This window comes from Urocitellus parryii, chromosome 4, assembly GCF_045843805.1.
Source record: "Urocitellus parryii isolate mUroPar1 chromosome 4, mUroPar1.hap1, whole genome shotgun sequence".
In the NCBI taxonomy this organism is placed as follows: domain Eukaryota; kingdom Metazoa; phylum Chordata; class Mammalia; order Rodentia; family Sciuridae; genus Urocitellus; species Urocitellus parryii.
In genome coordinates this window covers 7,959,940-7,976,844 of record NC_135534.1, presented here as the reverse complement: position 1 = coordinate 7,976,844, position 16,905 = coordinate 7,959,940, and the positions used below count along the sequence as shown (strand labels likewise).

The 16,905-nt window shown below is 49.7% G+C and overlaps 3 protein-coding genes across 4 annotated transcripts; 1 reads left to right on the top strand and 2 right to left on the bottom strand.

Moving 5' to 3' along the window:
* Positions 1–3,293: 3,293 nt before the first annotated feature.
* Positions 3,294–10,096, bottom strand: Cdca5 (cell division cycle associated 5). The gene is made up of 6 exons (XM_026396601.2): positions 9,947–10,096; positions 9,652–9,746; positions 9,508–9,573; positions 9,390–9,425; positions 4,971–5,390; positions 3,294–4,780 (listed from the first exon to the last, which is right to left on the bottom strand). The coding sequence occupies exons 1-6, from the start codon at positions 9,990–9,992 to the stop codon at positions 4,700–4,702; spliced, it is 744 nt and encodes a 247-aa protein (XP_026252386.1). The 5' UTR covers positions 9,993–10,096; the 3' UTR covers positions 3,294–4,699.
* Positions 10,097–10,229: 133 nt separating this feature from the next.
* On the top strand, positions 10,230–14,217 carry Zfpl1 (zinc finger protein like 1). Of its 2 annotated transcripts, none has more exons than XM_026396495.2 (8): positions 10,230–10,375; positions 10,686–10,795; positions 11,106–11,217; positions 12,338–12,531; positions 12,643–12,715; positions 12,790–12,936; positions 13,169–13,286; positions 13,758–14,217. In XM_026396495.2, the coding sequence occupies exons 2-8, from the start codon at positions 10,694–10,696 to the stop codon at positions 13,942–13,944; spliced, it is 933 nt and encodes a 310-aa protein (XP_026252280.1). In that variant the 5' UTR covers positions 10,230–10,375; positions 10,686–10,693; the 3' UTR covers positions 13,945–14,217. The 2 variants fall into 2 exon arrangements, with proteins under 2 accessions (XP_026252280.1, XP_077653518.1); XM_077797392.1 differs by having other exon boundaries at positions 10,230–10,395.
* Positions 14,218–14,271: 54 nt separating this feature from the next.
* On the bottom strand, positions 14,272–14,816 carry Catsperh (catsper channel auxiliary subunit eta). Its single transcript, XM_026396706.1, has 3 exons — positions 14,643–14,816; positions 14,454–14,553; positions 14,272–14,348 (listed from the first exon to the last, which is right to left on the bottom strand). The coding sequence occupies exons 1-3, from the start codon at positions 14,814–14,816 to the stop codon at positions 14,272–14,274; spliced, it is 351 nt and encodes a 116-aa protein (XP_026252491.1).
* Between the last annotated feature and the right edge of the window lie 2,089 nt (positions 14,817–16,905).

The window sequence follows — 16,905 nt, the reverse complement described above, 5'->3', positions numbered from 1 at the left end:
TTAAACAAGCATGAAGGGATTAGTCCCAGAGTTGATGTACAACTCAAGGATCTAGGAAGATGGTAGGATCATCCACCCCCATCCCATCAGTTCGGTTTCATGAGACTGATGATCTCAGCTGGATTCACAGACCACAAGGAAGCAAGATAAAAACACATGAGAGAAAATCCTAGGACCCTTTTTCTAAGAACCTAATACATCTATTACACATGCAAGTAGTATAAAACAATATTATACTTTATAAAAATATTACTAAGTAAGTATATATATTATTTCTATATAATGTGTCTAAATAAAATGCCATGATGGAAAAAAGAGTCATAAGTCAATAGAAAAAATTGTCACAATTTTTCACCCTCAATTTTTCAGAACCCTGTGTACCTGTTGGCTATGTGACTAAGGACAAGTTGATTTGAGGACAGTGGTGACCTCAGATGTAGGCCATCTTCACCCTGAACTCTGCCTGGGCCTGAGGGACTTGTGGGTTTCTATACAGTATGTTGTGTGAAGCCTTCCTCTCTTCCTTCCTGTGCTGGGGATTGAACCCAGGCTTTGCGCACGTGAGGCGAGCACTCTACCAACTGAGCCATGTCCCCAGGCCCGGTGTATGTGTGGAGCCTTCCTAGGCAGTCACATTCCTGTGCACACAGTATACACAGATCCCTGCAGAAGGCCTTGTCACCCATCACTCCAGGGACTTGCCAAGCTTCAGGGTGGCCACTCAGAAGCATGCCATCTCTGTCATCAGGTTTGATCTGTCTCAAGGGACCCTGGCTGAGTATAACAAGATCCACTGGCAAGATCTTGCCTCTGATAGTTTTGCTTTGGAAACTAGGCTTAACAAAACAACTTCAAAGAAAACAAAACCAGTCCCTGGGGAGGTCATGGTAGCTGATTTATACAGTGCAGAAAAACTGAAGTAGCCCGAAGGGCCAAAATATAAGAAAAAGTGACAACCTGTTAACATGATAGGATTCAGCCCACTCATGTGTTCATCATCCCGGGGAAACACTGGTTGGCCAGCCACTGTCTGTGGCATGGGCCTCGGGCCAAGTCCTGAACACACAGAACAACTGCGGCGTGTCTGAAGTCCCGGGGAACAGACACCCCAGGTACGCAGATGACTACAGTACAGACAGAAGGGAGATGTGCCACACAGGTCTGTGCAGAAAGCCCTGGCTGCAGAGGATCCATGATCCACTTCAGAGCTCCAGAAACACTGCACAGAGGGGGCCCCCTCTGCCTGCTCACAAAGGGCTGGAAGATGCAGAAGGCGGAGAGTGTAGGCAAAGGCAGGAAGGCTCAGAGGGCGCTAGGTGTGGACAGGGGCGGACACTCCCACTGGTGTGAGCAGGTGCAGGGCTATGGCAGGGCCTGGGCTGTGGTCCCTGGTGAAGAGAATGCAGGGAGATCTTTGTTTGTCTGGGTTGTTTGGGTCATAGTTTGGAGAGTGGGTAAAAGGAGTAGACTTGAGGACAGGAAGCCGAGAGCCTCGGGGGTAAAGGCGAGGGGAACTGCACTTGCTGTGACAACAGTTATGTGTCTCAACTGTGAGTACTGGGGAAGATGTGTGTGGGATCACAGAAGCTGCCCCCCCCCCCTTTTTTTTTTTTTTAAAGAGCATGCACTTTTTCTTTTTTTTTTAATTTTTATTTTTTTAAATTTTTTTTTAAAGAGAGAGTGAGAGAGGAGAGAGAGAGAGAGAGAGAGAATTTTTTTAATATTTATTTTTTAGTTCTCGGCGGACACAACATCTTTGTTGGTATGTGGTGCTGAGGATCGAACCCGGGCCGCATGCATGCCAGGCGAGCGCGCTACCGCTGAGCCACATCCCCAGCCCAGAAGCTGCCCCTTGACAACAGGCACCTGTCGGGTACTAGTGACCCCATGTAGAGTGGTCAGTGAAATATAGGATATCCATTAAAATTTAAATCTGGGATAAAGGACATTAATTTTTATTTTGTATGCATGTCCCAAATATTTCGTAAAACATACTTGTATTATAAAATAATATATATAATTTTGGATAACAAATTATCTTAAAAACAAGAAAAAACACAAGATTCAAAGAAGCTAAGTAAGCCAGGTGCAGCGGTACACACCTATAATCCCAGCACCTCCAGAGGCTAAGGCAGGAAGATCACAAGTCTGAGGCCAGCCTCAGAAACTTAGTGAGACCCTATCTTGAAATAAAAACTAAAAGGGCTAAGGATATGGCTCAGTGGTAAAGCACCCCTGGGTTCAGTATCTGGCACCAGAAACAGTCTAAAGAGGTTAAGTGACTTGCCTACAACCTCAGAAGTCAAAGGTGGGGTCAGATTGATCAGCAATGATGGCTGTTAGAGCCTGCCATCTTGTCCTGGGGGAGCACAGGAGAGGAAGTGGACCTGGTATAGACCAGATGCTGGGAGGACCAGTAAAGTGGGAGGAAGCAGATCCCTCAAGGGGCTCAGCCTCAGGAAGGGGCAATGGCAGCAGCCGAGACGCTGGTCAAGATTGCTGGATGGCGGGCTGGTGTTGTGGCTCAGTGGTAGAGCATTTGCTTAGCATGTGCGAGACCCTGGGTTTGACTCTCAGCACCACAAAAAAAATAAATAAAGATACAGTGCCTAACTACAACTAAAAAAAAAATGTATATTTCAAGAAATAAAAAAGGTGGCATCTTTTACAATAAAACTAAAATAAACTGGTTAGAACTTGGAGGAAAGGGAACTGAGGTCTCAGAAAGCTGGCCTCCACCCGTCTCCCATGGGTGGGGGGAGTGGCTCTGGGGAGAATCTCACCACCCTGACTTCTTCAGGACCAGGAGACCAGAACACAGGGACGAGAGGGAAACGAGGCTGGGAGGTGCCACCTGCGTTACCACTCCTATGCCTTACCACAGCGCAACTGGGAGGATTCCTAGGAATTAGCATCTTGGACCCGTTCTCCAGGCGCTCCTGCATCACCCACTGCCGAGCAGAGTCCAGGCCAGGCCACCGTGTGAAGGGCACAGGCTCCTTCAAAGGAAAGGGAAGGAGGCTGGACTCAGGAGGATTTGTTCCCAGGCACCTCGCCCAGACCTCATTTCTTTCCTCCTGAGACAGGGATGGGTAACTGGACAGAAGAAACGCACCAGGATGTGGGTGCAGGGATCTATCACAGGGCCACTGAAGAGAGGCCAGGCTGGCAGCCTGTTACAGAGGGACAACACTTGTGACATGGCCCGGACTTGGCATCCTGGGTCTCATATCCTGGGCTCTGCCTCTGACCCAATAAAAGCAGTCTGAACAGGCAAACTCTTTAATCACGTCTTTATTTTAAAACAGACTCCCAGTTTTTCTTTATACTGCATACAGCTCCCCAGGAACAGAGAAAGGCTTGCTGGGACAAGATCAATTCAACACCATGAGGCTCCTGATTCTTCCCAAAGGCTCTGCCTTGCTGACCAGCTGAGGAGAGTTCTACAGGCGTGGTCCAGTCAGATACCTGGGTCGGCCCCGGCAAGAGGGCCAGTCTGCAGCCTCCACAGAGCACAAGGTGCTGGACAGACAGCCTAGGTCTCCCAGGGCCTTCCTTCATGCCCACCAGGCCCACCCTGTTCCGTCCAGTCCCCTGCCAAGTGCTCCTCTTCCTGGTGGTCCACCAGCCTCTCCACAGCCTGTGAGCTTCTATTTCCATGAGCTCGCCAACATCAAAAGTGCAACAGGCCCAGGGGCAGTACGCCTGCCTCTCAGTGGGCAGGGCGGTCTCTGAAACCACACCTTCCGCCAGCACGGAAAAAGGAATGGCGGGAAAGTTCCCAAGTCAGTGAGATGCACCCACCCTGGCAGTGTTCTCAGGTGAGGGCTTAAGGAGACTAAAAGTGAAACTTGCCACCAACCCCAGCAGTATTCTGGCACACAAGAAAAGCTACCTAAAACTTTATAATTGTATCTGCAAAATGCTAGTGGGACTGGGACCTTGTGGGTGAGAAAAGGGGTCACCTGACCCCTGTTGCAGGCTACCTGTTCAGAGATGATAAGCCCCAGGTACCAGGGCATGAGAGTCCAAGGCCCTGGCAGCCACATCCTGAAATGCACTCTGATGCAAGCAGCAGCACCCCCTCAGCCTGCCATTCATCAAACACCTCGACGGCTCGACAGCTCACCTGGCTCCGGCACCTTAAACATTTATGGTCTGAGACTCAACTAAGGCTCTCCACTCCTCCAAAACTTGTCACCATAGGTTGAATGTCCAGCTTCTTCCTCAAGGGTAGAAGTGTCCTCCAACCCATGAATTCTCCCCTGAACTATCTATGGAATCACACAAGAAACCCACGGAATCCAAAGCCTCTTTACACACATGTGCCTGTGGCTGGGAACCAAGCCATCAACAGAGGACAACTCCAAAGGGACAGCTTAAGGCTGGCCACCCTCTGCATGTCCTGTTTAGAGCAACCACAATTCCCAGCAAGAGCAGATATAGGCTCTGACCCCCAGTACTTGGGAAGATAGGAAGGAGAGTGACTAGTCAGGATGAATGAGTGGCCAGGCCAGGCCCATTTCCTGAACTAGTGAGGCTGCCCAAGCCTTCAGGAGTAGCTAGGCCTCATGTGCAGCAATAGCACCTGCACAGGTAACAAAGCCAGCAGAGGGGACCCCCAATGTCTGTGCCATCAAAAGGGGCTATGTACAGGGAGAGGAGGGGAGAGACTAGCCAGGAGCACCCCCACTTCACATCATTCAATCAGGAGGTCAAACTGCTCAGCAGCTTCAAACTCAGCATTCATGGCCGCAGCCCACTCATCCAGTTCCGATTTCTAGGGAAGAGAAATGGGGGCAGGTAAGTGGCAAGGTGGCTATGTTAGCTGCAGCACATCACCCACACCTTGCAGGTGCTACCTTCCCCCAAGAAGTCAGTTGCACCCTGGCCCTGCATGTCTCCTATGTGTAGAGCCTCCAGTGTGCATGGCCAGCCAGAGGACAGAAAAGGCCCCACCTCTCACTCACCAGGATCTCAGGCACCTTTTTCTTCTTCCGTTTCTCTTTCAGGATTGGGGGAGAGATTCCAGGGAGCGTTGTATCTGGGGCCCAGAGCTTTGCAGGGACCTCAGTTAAATTTGAACACACCACAGGTGAGACTTTGGACAAGTCTTCAGGGCCCCCAAAGCCAAAGTAGGACCGTTGGCCTGGGGTGGAGGTGGAGGCAGAGCCGAGGATCTCCAGCCGGCTGTAGGATCGCCTGACTTTCTTAGACATGTCCAAGTCTCTGGCATCCAGTTCTCCTTCCTTGAAGTTGGACTCACCATTCAGGATGCATGACATAGGAGTGGTGGTGGGTGTGACAGGGATACTAGGAGTCTTGAATAGTTCCTCTTTAGTGGGCTGCCTGTTAGGAGGGTTGTTTTCTTTCTCCAAGAAAAAAGCAATCTGTACCAGAACAGGAGAGAACACATTTCTGGACCACTTACTTCCAGGCCCAAGGAGACTCTGGCTGGAAAGGACAGATAATTCTTCTTCTTTTTTTTGTTTTTTAGATGAACACAATATCTTTATTATTTATTTTTATGTGGTGCTGAGGATCGAACCCAGTGCCTCACATGTGCTAGGCAAGTGCTCTATCACTGAGCCATAACCCCAGCCCAGAACGGATACTTTTAAAAAGAAACTAGTCATTGCTTCTGAGGAGCCTGCTTTTCTGCCTCAGGAATACTTGCCGCATCTGCTAGTGCTGTTGCTGTTTCAAAGTGTGCCTGGCATCCAGCCACCTCTCACTAAATCACCCAAGCTTCCATCTAGATGAGCTCAATGAACTCCTAATCCTTGCCTGTCTCCAGCCTTACCTTCTATGATCCATTTGTCATACAGCTGCTTAAGTTTTTCCTAAAATGTCCATTTTGTTCACCTTGTTCAGTGCCAGGCACTGTTCTAGGCACTGGGAATACATCAGGGAATGAATTAAAACTCTACTGCTACAGTGCTTCTATTCTAAAACATAACAGGAACCCATGTGTTAAGTGAGGGTGTTAACACTACAGAAAATCAAAGCCCACAAAAACCAACTGGATAGAGTTCTGGGAGTGGGCTGGAATCATAGGCCTCACTGAGGAGACATGTGAAACATATCTCAACAATGGTGAGGGAGTGGGTCATATGGACATCTAAAGGAAGTGTTCTCAGTAGCAGGAATAGAGATGTAAACGTCCTGAGGCAAGAGTGTGCCAGTCAGAATGAAGAAACAAGGAGGCCAGTGTGGCTGCAGTGACCCGAGGGAAGAGGAGCTGAAGATGAGGTTTGAGAGGTAACAGGGGTGGGGGTGTTTCACTGGGTCCTCCGTAAGCCACTGGAGAGCTTCTGCAGAGACCAACAGAGCCACGGCAAAGGCAGCAGACATGTATTTTAGAGGTTCATACATTTGCTCCTTATTATTCCATTCAGCTCCAATGCTTCCTCAGGGAGGCTGTCCCTCACCATCAAATCTGCATCAGCCCATCTCGCTTCTGCTAGCTATTCTGTCACAATGACCTCTTTTATTTCCTGTGTAGCAACACTGCTACCTGATGTTGGCTTGGTTAATCGTTGACTCAATCACCCAATCAGAATGGAAGTTACCTGAGAGCAGGGGTCTTTAGTCTTACTGGCTGACTTGCCTATGCCTGGCACTTCCAGCAGAGCCCTGCATTTTGTAGGTGCTCATAAGGATGAATTCATGCCCATGAACTTCACACTGAATTTCCTGAAGGCCAAGACAAGGGTGGACGCAGGACAAATTTAATGACTCTTGTGATCGAAAGCCAAGGAAGTAGATCAGGACACTTTTATCAGTTTCCTGATAACTTGTTATCAGGAAACTTTTCCTCACTTCAAGCTTTGGGGAACCTATATGATAGGTGTTAGTAAAAGGGATGATGAACAGAATTAGGATTACTCTTGACTACTTCTTCCTCATTTCCTATGGCCAGTTGACCAGATTCCAGCAACTTTATCCTGCACAGTGTTTCATGAATCTATCAGTCAACAAATAAAAACAAGTGGCTAGACCTGGGATTGTGGCTCAGAGGTAAAGTGTTCTCCTAGCATGCATGAGGCACTGGGTTTGATCCTCAGCACCACATAAATGTAATGTAAAGATATTGTGTCCACCTAAAACTTTTTTTTTTTTTTTTTTTTTAGAGAGGTGAGAGAGGAGAGGGAGAGGGAGAGAGAGAGAGAGAGAGAGAGAGAGAATTTTTAATATTTATTTTTTAGTTCTCGGCGGACACAACATCTTTGTTGGTATGTGGTGCTGAGGATCGAACCTGGGTCGCACGTAAGGGTGTCAAGGAAGGTCTATGGGAGGAGATCTCCTTTGAGTCCAGTGATGCGTGACAGGTCAGTCATGCGTAAAATGGGGAAAGGAAGGTGCCACTCTGCCAATACCTTAGTCAGGCCCTTACCATCTTATATAAGGATTCCTGAGCTTCACGTCCTCACACCTGGCGTGGAGGCCCTAGCACAGTCATTCTCCTCATGTCCCCAGAGGGTTCTTTATGTAATACTCAAGCTTGACTCAGTCACTACCTACCTTAAAACTTTTCAAAGGTCAGCTGGAGGTAGCTCAGTGGTAGAGTACCTACTTGGCACGCACAAGGCCCTGGGTTTGATCTCCAGCACCATCCCCAACAACAATAACAACATCAACAAAACATTTCCAAAGGCTGCCCACAGACCAAGGACGAGGCCCAAGCCCTGGAATTTGCTCTTCATGTCTCATTAGGATCTGCCCTGGCTTAGCAAGCTCTCTCCCCTACCCTGACTAAGTCTGTTGCAGACACAAATTACCATTCCTCACACCTCATAAGTTTTCTTTAGACTCTAGATCTCTGCAAACATGGCTTATTTTGCCCAGAATACCCCTACTTTTAATTTGGTTTAAGCCATAAAGAAGAATAAAATTATGGCATTTGCTGGTAAATGGGTGGAACTGGAGAACATCATGCTAAGTAAAATAAGCCAGACCCAGAAAAATCAAGGGCAGAATGTTTTCTCTCATATGTGGAAGCCAGACCAAACTAAGGGAAAAAAAGAACAAAAAAATTAGAAGGAGAGGAGAATCCCAAGAAAACAGAAGAGAGATCAGTGGAATAGAGGAAGGGGATTGAGGGCAAGACAGAAAAAGGGAAGAACAGTGGGAATATTTTGATCAAACATTCCTATGTACATGAATATACCACAGTGAATTTCATCTTTATGTATATCCATGATGCACTAATTAAGAAAAAAATATAGGGGCTGCAGTTGTGGCTTAGTGGTAGAGAACTTGCCTGGCATGTGTGAAGCACTGGGTTCGATTCTCAGCACCACAGATAAAGAAATGAATAAAATAAAGGTCCACCAACATCTAAAAAATATTTTTTTCAAAAATAAAAAATATATAAAACCAGAAGAAAGATCAATGAAGTAGAGGAAAAGGAAAAGAAAGGGGAAGAAAGGAAGGAAAGTGCTGAGGACTGGAGTAAATTATGTTTCACACTGTATAATTATGTCAAAGTTGACCCCAATATTATGTCTATTAATAAGCTAATAAAAAAATTCCTAGCCAAGTGTGGATGGCACATGCTTGTAATTCCAGCGGTTCAGGAGGCTAAGGCAGGAGGATGAGAAGTTCAAAGCCAGCCTCAGCAAAAGCAAGGTGCTAAGCAACTCAGTGAGATCCTGTCCCTAAATAAAATAGAAAATAGGGCTGGGGATGTGGCTCAATAGTCCAGTGTCCCTGAGTTCAATCCTTGGTACCCCCCCCCACAAAATTTTCTAAATATGTGTAAAAACACCCCTGAGCCACTGGGTTGGGTACCATCATAGCACCTGGTTTTCTTTTTGCAGCTCTGGACAAATAATATTGCAATCACTTGGTCATTTGTCTTTCTCCCCATCTGTAAATCCCACAAACTCTTCAAAGAATAAAATTAACATTTCTAACTGACTATGTCTTCAGATTTCCTCTTTGTGTGTGTGTGTATGTGCTAGGGATTGAATCCAGGGCCTTGTGCTTTAGTGTCAAGCACTCTACCAACTGACCTATACCCCCAGTCAGATTTCCTCTTAATGAAATATTCTCTGTAACAAGTTCTGCTAAAAATGTAAAAGCACCATAATATAACTCATAACAACCACATATAAAAACTGAGAATAAAACGGATAGACAGTGGATAGGACACAGCTCAGCATTTTAAGGAAAATGGTAGAAAATACACAGGTCATAAAGAGCTAAAAATGAAAAAAGTCTGCAGGGAGTAATCAAGATTGGCAATGCACGATGTTGTCCAAAAGTAAATTGTTCCAGAATACTGCAAAAGAGCTCCCTGAGTAGATGTGTGAAGACAGTATGCTGCTCCCCAGCTCTATAGTGACTTGGATCCCACTCAACTAAGCCGTTGGAAATGAACTCACCCTAGAGCTCCTGCGAGGCGACTGGACAGCTGGGATCTGTGGGGAACAACACCAACTGATCAAATAGCCATCTCCCAGTTTTGGCCCCCCACTCACAACCCCGTCTCTTAACCCTCACCTCCACAGCATGAGCCACGATCTTCTTCAAAACGATGGGCTTTCTGACTGGAGCCGCATGGGGTTCCTGAAAAAGAGGAGTGATCATGAGCTCTACATTAGTGTTGGGGCCTCTTGGGCAGTAACTGAGAAACCCAGGGCTCACCTTCCCACTGAGTTCAGGAAGGAAGTTCGGAAGATTCGAGCCTGATTTCCGCTGGGACCGCCGCAGAGACGTAGCAGAAGAAGGGGTCCTGGGCCCTATAGAGAATGAAGAGAGGCTGAGCAGGACTCCAGGCCCTAGAGTCCAGAGACCGAGACTGGAGTGGGTCAGAGAAGGTTCCCAAACAAACCCTCTGGGGGCGCCTTCCTGAGGGAGAAAAGCATTCTTTGGCTCGGTGGGGAAGGGCCTGCGATCCCAAACGGCTCAGCCCCACCTCTCCCGCGTTTCCTCTGCTCACCCGAGCGCCGAGCGGCCCCTCCGGACCGCGTTCGCCTCTCAGTCATATCTAGTCTGGGCCTCGACCTCCTTTGCCGCCGCAGCCCGAGGCTCGTGCCAACAGGGAAGGCCGTCTGCAGCTGCAAGTGGAAGTGTTCGAATTACCCGCCCGGTCAGAGAGGAAGCGGAAATGACGTAAGGCGTGAGGGCCGCTACGCTTGGATTTTGCCCTCTTCGCTCGCCTTCCCGTCAAGCCTTTGCAGGGGTGTGGCCGGTGGCGCGGTGTCGTCATTAGCGCGCGCCGCACCCGGAAGAGACGTGGCAGCGGAGGGATAATCGGAGCGGCCGGAGCTGAAGCGGGCAGGGCGGGAGCTACGAAGAGCGCAATCCCTGTCCTTCCGCGCCTCGAATCACCGCTCGCGCACGTCGGGACCGGTGCCGCGGCGGATCAGTAACTTCGAGAGTGGGGGGGTCTGTAAAGAAAGGGGCGGGGCTAGCAAGGGGTGGGGCCCAGGCGGGGCTTTGGGGGCGGGGCCAGGGGTATCAGTGGGTAGCTGACTGAGAGGCCTGACTGGGGGCGGGATACCGAAAGAATGAGGGGTCGCCGTACGGGGGATTTATGCAGGGGGCGTGACCCGACATCAGCAAGACCGGGATTTTGGGTTTGCGTGGATGTGAGAGGTGTCGGCGAAGTTAAGTGGAAACGGACGGGGCTGGTGAGACCCAAGTGGCAGCTTGGTAGGACCTGGCTTCTTCCCCAGGGTCGGTCATGGGACTTTGCAAGTGCCCCAAGAGGAAGGTGACCAACCTGTTCTGCTTTGAACACCGAGTCAACGTCTGTGAGCACTGCCTGGTAGCCAATCACGCCAAGGTGGGGCATTCAGAGGATCGCCTGAGCAGGGGACTGGGTGGTTGGCGATATTGGCTTCCTCCAAACCCTTGAGGGGTACCACTCTAGACTGTAAGCTCCATAAGGGCAAGGACTGGGTTTATTTTGCTCACTGCCATAGCCCCAGCCCCTAAGAGAGTCAGGCATATAGTAGGTGCTTAATAAATGTTTACTAGTTGAACAAACGAAAGGATATGTGTCTGTGGTGAGAGAAAAGAGGCAGTTGGACTTTGGAGTGGTTGGTCTTGGAGCCTAGGCTCCAACTGTGACTTCTCTTTCCCACTCCATCCAGTGCATCGTCCAGTCCTACCTGCAGTGGCTACAAGATAGTGACTACAACCCCAATTGCCGCCTGTGCAGCACACCTCTGGCCAGCCGAGAGACAACTCGCCTTGTTTGCTATGGTGAGGCCTGGTCATCCTGGAGGGATCAGGGTAGCCCCAGAGCCATCTTGGTGATTGGTTTCCGAGCCCTCCTCCAGAAGCAGCATATAATAAATTCCCCAGGCCTGGGAGGCCAGAGCCCTAGATTCCTGCCCTGTTAGGTTAATTCCCTGCTATGTAAGCTCAAGCAAGTCATTTTCCCTTTCTAGGCCCCTATGTCTTTTCCTAAAAATTAAAGCTCCTACTTCCTGCTCTGCCAGTCTTGGAGAGTTGAGCAAGAGCCTGTCAAACTTATGATGACGGCAGTTGCCAGCTACACCAGCATGGGACTTTCAGATATTTAGGATCTATTATTCATCCCAGTACCAAACAGAGGAAGAGTTTCCCACAGTAAAGTTAGCTAGAGGGAACCATCAGTCATATGTGTTATGACTTTGGTCTGGTGTAAGAACGTCAGCTTCAATTTTTGAAGGAGCTGATACAAAAGAGACAGCTCTATGTGTTTTTCAATGTGAGGGTATGTGTAATTTGCATGACTTCATGTGTCTCTACATGGGATGTTCATTAGTACATTAGTGGATGGTCACAGGTGTGTTATGGACATACAAGGAGAAAACATTGATCAGGATCCTTGAGTGTTAGCAACCATGTGAGCATATACAATGAGTTCATGGGAGCTAGTGTGGATATAAGGAATGGCATTTGTTTTGGGGTTACATATTCATAAGCACAGGAATATTTGTGTCCATAGATGTGTACATGCATCCTTGTGCCTATGTGTATATCTAGGAATCCGTCTGGAAACTATTCTTGATTCACTGTTAGCTCAAGGAGAATGATGAGTACAGGCCCAGAAAGGACTCCCTAAAAGACATTGGTGGCATTTTCTTCCCGCCCACCCTACCTCTTTGTGCGCTAGGCAGTTTTGTAGCATCTGCCTTGACTTTAGTGGGTGGTATCCAAGAAGGCCGAAGTCTTAGGCAACACTGATGAAATGGACCTGGAGTGAGGAGGGAAAAGCGAGGCCCTGGGCCTACATGTGTATGTCCCTTCATCCTGGCAGTGGGGTGGGGGCTATTGCTGGGCTAAGAACCCAAAGAGTCTTCTTCCTGTGTCTCTCCCTTATTTCATGGGCCCTCAGATCTCTTCCACTGGGCCTGCCTCAATGAACGTGCAGCCCAGCTACCCCGAAATACAGCACCTGCTGGCTATCAGTGCCCCAGCTGCAATGGTCCCATCTTCCCTCCAAGCAACCTGGCTGGCCCTGTGGCCTCTGCACTGAGAGAGAAGCTAGCCACAGTCAACTGGGCCCGGTCAGGACTGGGCCTCCCTCTGGTGAGAGTCCCTTTGTCTGACCATCTGTTTGCCCCAAGCCTTACCTTCTTCGCCAGATGGGTGGGTGGGGACAACACTGGTCAGGCTAGTGACCCAAATTCCTTCCTCCAGATTGATGAGGTGATAAGCCCAGAGCCTGAGCCCCTCAATTCCTCCGACTTCTCTGATTGGTCCAGCTTTAATGGTAAGTGGTGGCCTTTACCTGCTTTCTGGGACCTTGCCTTTCTGCATTGCTCATGGCTCTCTCCATACCCACAGCCACCAGTACCCCCGGACAGGAGGACATAGACAGTGCTTCCGCTGCCCCAGCCTTCTACAGCCAGGCTCCCCGACCCCCTGCCTCTCCCAGTCGACCCGAGCAGCACACGGTCATCCACATGGGCAATACTGAGCCCTTGACTCATGGTGAGCCATGGGATTGTCCCAGCCAGAGAAGGACAGAAAGGGCATGGGTGGTGTGGGTGGAGGCAACTTGGGGATCCAGAGCCTCCCCCAAAGTGGCACTTCCTCACCCTAAGCACAGACATGGCCTCCCCTCAGTTCCAAGATACTCTATCAGGCTGGGGAGGTTAGGATACCCCCCTGCACAGGGCTAGTTTCTCTGAGTCTGTTGATGCTGGTGGCTTCATCCCTGCAGCCCCAAGGAAGGTGTATGACACGCGGGATGATGACCGACTACCTGGCCTCCATGGGGATTGTGATGATGACAAGTACCGCCGCCGGCCAGCCCTGGGCTGGCTGGCCCAGTTGCTCAGGTATATGGGGTCAGTCAGGACAGGATGGCAGGAAGGGGAGGAGAGGAGATAATCCAAGAGAGGAAAGATCTGATGACAGCAGGGCTGGTTCTGGGCATTGGTGGCATGCAGTGCAGGGTCTGTGCAGAGGCCTCGGCTGGGCAGTAGCTACCTTGGGGTGCTCTCTCTGTGGCTGTTCTTACCTCCTGTAGGATGTCTGGACTTGGGCTCTCTGTGGCCCCTTCCTGTTCCAACAGCACCCAATCTTTGTAACCCATGCCTGACATATCCCAGTTTCCAAAACACAGTCTCAGCTAGAACATGTGCCTCAGCTGCTGTGAGCTGCACAATGACTCCATCTGGTGGCAGGTACAGGGGTGATCATCCCTGTGGCGCAGATGAGGAAACTGAGGCTCAAGGATGGTGACTAAGGCTCTTCTCTGTGCCCCAGGGACCAAGGGCCTAACCTGACTCTGCCCTCATTCCCCCCAGGAGCCGGGCTGGGTCTCGAAAGCGGCCGCTGACCCTGCTCCAGCGGGCGGGGCTGCTGCTACTGTTGGGCCTTCTGGGTTTCCTGGCCCTCCTCGCCCTCATGTCTCGCCTGGGCCGGGCTGCTGCTGACAGCGATCCCAATCTCGACCCACTCATGAACCCTCATATCCGTGTGGGTCCCTCCTGAGCCCTTGCTTGTGGCTGGGCCAGCCTAGGACCTGGGATCCTAAGGAGGGGAGGCAGGGAGGCCAGGAGTCTCTTTTCCACTCCTCTCCTTCAAGCCTGAGACACTAAGATTCCTGACCCAAGGCCAAGGCCACCAGAGTGGCTACAGGCTAGGTCAGGAGTCATGTAGGTCAAGCATTTATCTTAACCTACTTCCCCCTGGGTCTCCAGCCTCCCACCCTCCTCCCTTGAAGGAGCTGACAGGTGCAAATAAATAACAGACTTTATTAAAACACCCAAAGCAGCCTTTTCCTTCTCCCTTCTCATCCCCGTCCCTAGTCCCCAGGCCTCAGTGGTTTTCTTCCCGGTATTGGATGGCCAGAAACTCCAGGGACAGGCGGTTGAAGAACATGGCTTCATTGAGCACTGGGCAGAAGAGAGAGACCCCATCAGCCCAACACCCCTGTCCTCTCCTGTTCCATCCTAGGGTTCCAAACTCCCCCTCCTCTTAGCACACCTCCTCCCACTCACTCAGGGTGGTCAGGGCAAAGCACCGCAGAAACTTGTCACCTGTCATCTCCGCGTAGAGTGACCCCATGGCAGCCCAGCAGATGCTGATCACCTGGGAGAACTGTAGGCCCATCCAGTGGGAGAGCGGTCCCCTTACACAACAGCGGGTTTCCATCAGCCCCTCAGCCCTGAGCCCCTGCCCAGGCCTACCATCAGGACAGTCGTGTAGTGGAAGCTCATGTGGTCATAGTGGTGGGTGATGCAGAAGTTATGTACATCGTTGGCAAAGACGGCCAGGTGTATGAAGAAGAGCAGCAGTGCGGTCATGGTAAGCATCATGCCTGGTGGAAAGAAGAACACAGCTATGCGGTCACGCCACCGCATCCTGGCCGCAGTGTAGACTCAAGTCAGATGTGAGAGCTTGAGCAGACCAGCACTGCCCAGAAGAGCAGCAGAACCCTGAGGACCTAGGGCACTCCATCCGGAATAGCAGTGGGATTCCAGAACTAGGAGGACACTGGGGGGGGACAAAATTCTGGAACGCAGGCTGGTTCCAGCAAATACAAGAGTGTTTCATGGATGGCTGGGGTTGCTCTGAGGTGGGGAGGCATGGGCAAGAGATGCAGAGCAGTGGGGCCCTTGTGCTGGTAAAGGGACAGCACCTGCCATGGTTCCACCCCAACTCCACTGTGTGCATCTCCACAGATGCAGGTAGTGCGTGTGCGTTCTGCAGACGAATGACCAGGCACAGCAGAGTTAAAGGGCATGCCCCAGGTCTGTGGCAAGTTTTAGGCAAATGAGATGGACCCAGATGTGTAGCTGGAAGCATCCTTGGTGAGGGGACCTAGGCTGGATTGCAGGTTCTAGGTATTTGCCCCACTTTCCTGTTGGGGTGGAAGAGACGGGACAATACATCCTCCATTGCTGTCCAGGGTAGCTCAGAGCAGCTGGCTCTTCCACTTTTTCTCGTGTTCCTCCAGGACCAACGCTGACCAGCTTTCCCCTCCATATTTGGATGCTCAGCATCTCCCTCATTTCCAGAGTCCCACAGAGCTCTGGGGCTGGCAGCATCAGGCCTTTTTTATTATCAAGTCTGAGTCAGGGATTGTTTTCCTCAAACTTGCATAGCCATTGAGCCACACTGAGTCTATTCTGGAGCTCAGATCCCATCCTCCTTGAGACAGAGCAGGGAGGGGCAGACACAAGCCCAGAAAAAACAATTTCCTTCACGCAGGTGAGAGGTGAGAATTCCACTGCTGTCAACAAAACAAACCAGAGAAGCTGTGAAAAATGGTATGGAGGATATAAAAGCTCCCAGGGGTTGAAGTAGGAGAGGGAGTAACTCAGGTCCACCGTGCCAGCCTACTGTCTCCTGCCCAGCTGCCTGCCCAGAAAGTTAGGTTCTAGATCAGACCAAGACCTGAAGTCTCCCACCTCCACGCAGTAGGATTGGAACCTACAGCCATCATCCATGCTTGCTCCCTCCTCCCCATCTGCCGCAAATCACAGCAGTTCCTCAGACCCCTGACCTAACCATGTGGCTGTGTATTTTTTTTTTTTTTTTGCAATGTTGGGGACCAAACCCAGGACCTTGAGCGTGTTAAGCCAAGTGCTGAACTGAGCCACACCCCAACCCGCTAGAGTTTGAATATATGGTTTGACCCCTGAACTCATGCCAGAGTTTAATCCCCTAAATCTCATATTAATGGTATTAAGAGGGCAGCAGCTTTAGCAGGCTTTGGTGTTCAGAGGAGAGGCTTTGAGGGAAGCAACTAGATTATGTCATTAGGGTAGAACCCCTTTGATTGAATCCTGGTGGCTTTATATCAAGAAGAGAGACCACACAGATAAACACATGATGTGGTGCAGTCTGCGGGAAGGAGGCTTGCCAGAAGCACTGTCATGTTCAGACTTCCAGCATCCAAAATAAATCTCTTTTCACAAAGTAGCCTGCTTCAGGCATTTCATTCTAGTAACAAATTTAAAGCACATCAAAAGGGTGATGTCCCAATGCACATCCGTGGTCCCATTGTTCAGATAGGTATTTGCACCCAAATTCTCATTTCAGTATAAGTGAACTTCAATACATTGAAATTCCTAACTCAATGCTATTTTAGAAGGAGCCCAAGCAATATATGAATATATATTCTAAAATATTTTAGTTGTAGAGAGAAACAATATATTTTATGTGGTGGTGAGGATTGAACCCATTGCCTCACCTGTGCTAGACAAACACTCTTCCACTGAGCTACAACCCCAGCCCATGACTATGTCCTTATAGAAGATTAGCATATCTACAGGCATAAAGTGGATGTTAGCAGTTTCCCTCCTGTACCCTGATCCTATAGAGGTGACCTCTTTGCCAGTTTGAAAAGTCAGCATCTTTTGGAACTTCATATATCTAAATATACATATATATATATACATTATTTATTTATTTTCTGGTACCAGGTATTGAACCTGGCCTGGGGCC

Excerpts from the sequence above, each read along its gene's own strand:
- Zfpl1 (XM_026396495.2), top strand. The coding sequence starts at position 10,694 with ATGGGACTTTGCAAGTGCCCCAAGAGGAAGGTGACCAACCTGTTCTGC. Across the intron at positions 12,716-12,789 it reads TGATTGGTCCAGCTTTAATG|CCACCAGTACCCCCGGACAG; the intron begins GTAAGTGGTGGC and ends CCATACCCACAG. Across the intron at positions 13,287-13,757 it reads TGGCTGGCCCAGTTGCTCAG|GAGCCGGGCTGGGTCTCGAA; the intron begins GTATATGGGGTC and ends CATTCCCCCCAG.
- Cdca5 (XM_026396601.2), bottom strand. The coding sequence starts at position 9,992 with ATGACTGAGAGGCGAACGCGGTCCGGAGGGGCCGCTCGGCGCTCGG. Across the intron at positions 9,747-9,946 it reads AGGGGCCGCTCGGCGCTCGG|GGCCCAGGACCCCTTCTTCT; the intron begins GTGAGCAGAGGA and ends CATTCTCTATAG. Across the intron at positions 5,391-9,389 it reads CGCCTCGCAGGAGCTCTAGG|ATTGCTTTTTTCTTGGAGAA; the intron begins GTGAGTTCATTT and ends GTTCTGGTACAG.
- Catsperh (XM_026396706.1), bottom strand. The coding sequence starts at position 14,816 with ATGCGGTGGCGTGACCGCATAGCTGTGTTCTTCTTTCCACCAGGCATG. Across the intron at positions 14,554-14,642 it reads ACTACACGACTGTCCTGATG|TTCTCCCAGGTGATCAGCAT; the intron begins GTAGGCCTGGGC and ends ATGGGCCTACAG. Across the intron at positions 14,349-14,453 it reads CTTTGCCCTGACCACCCTGA|TGCTCAATGAAGCCATGTTC; the intron begins GTGAGTGGGAGG and ends TCTTCTGCCCAG.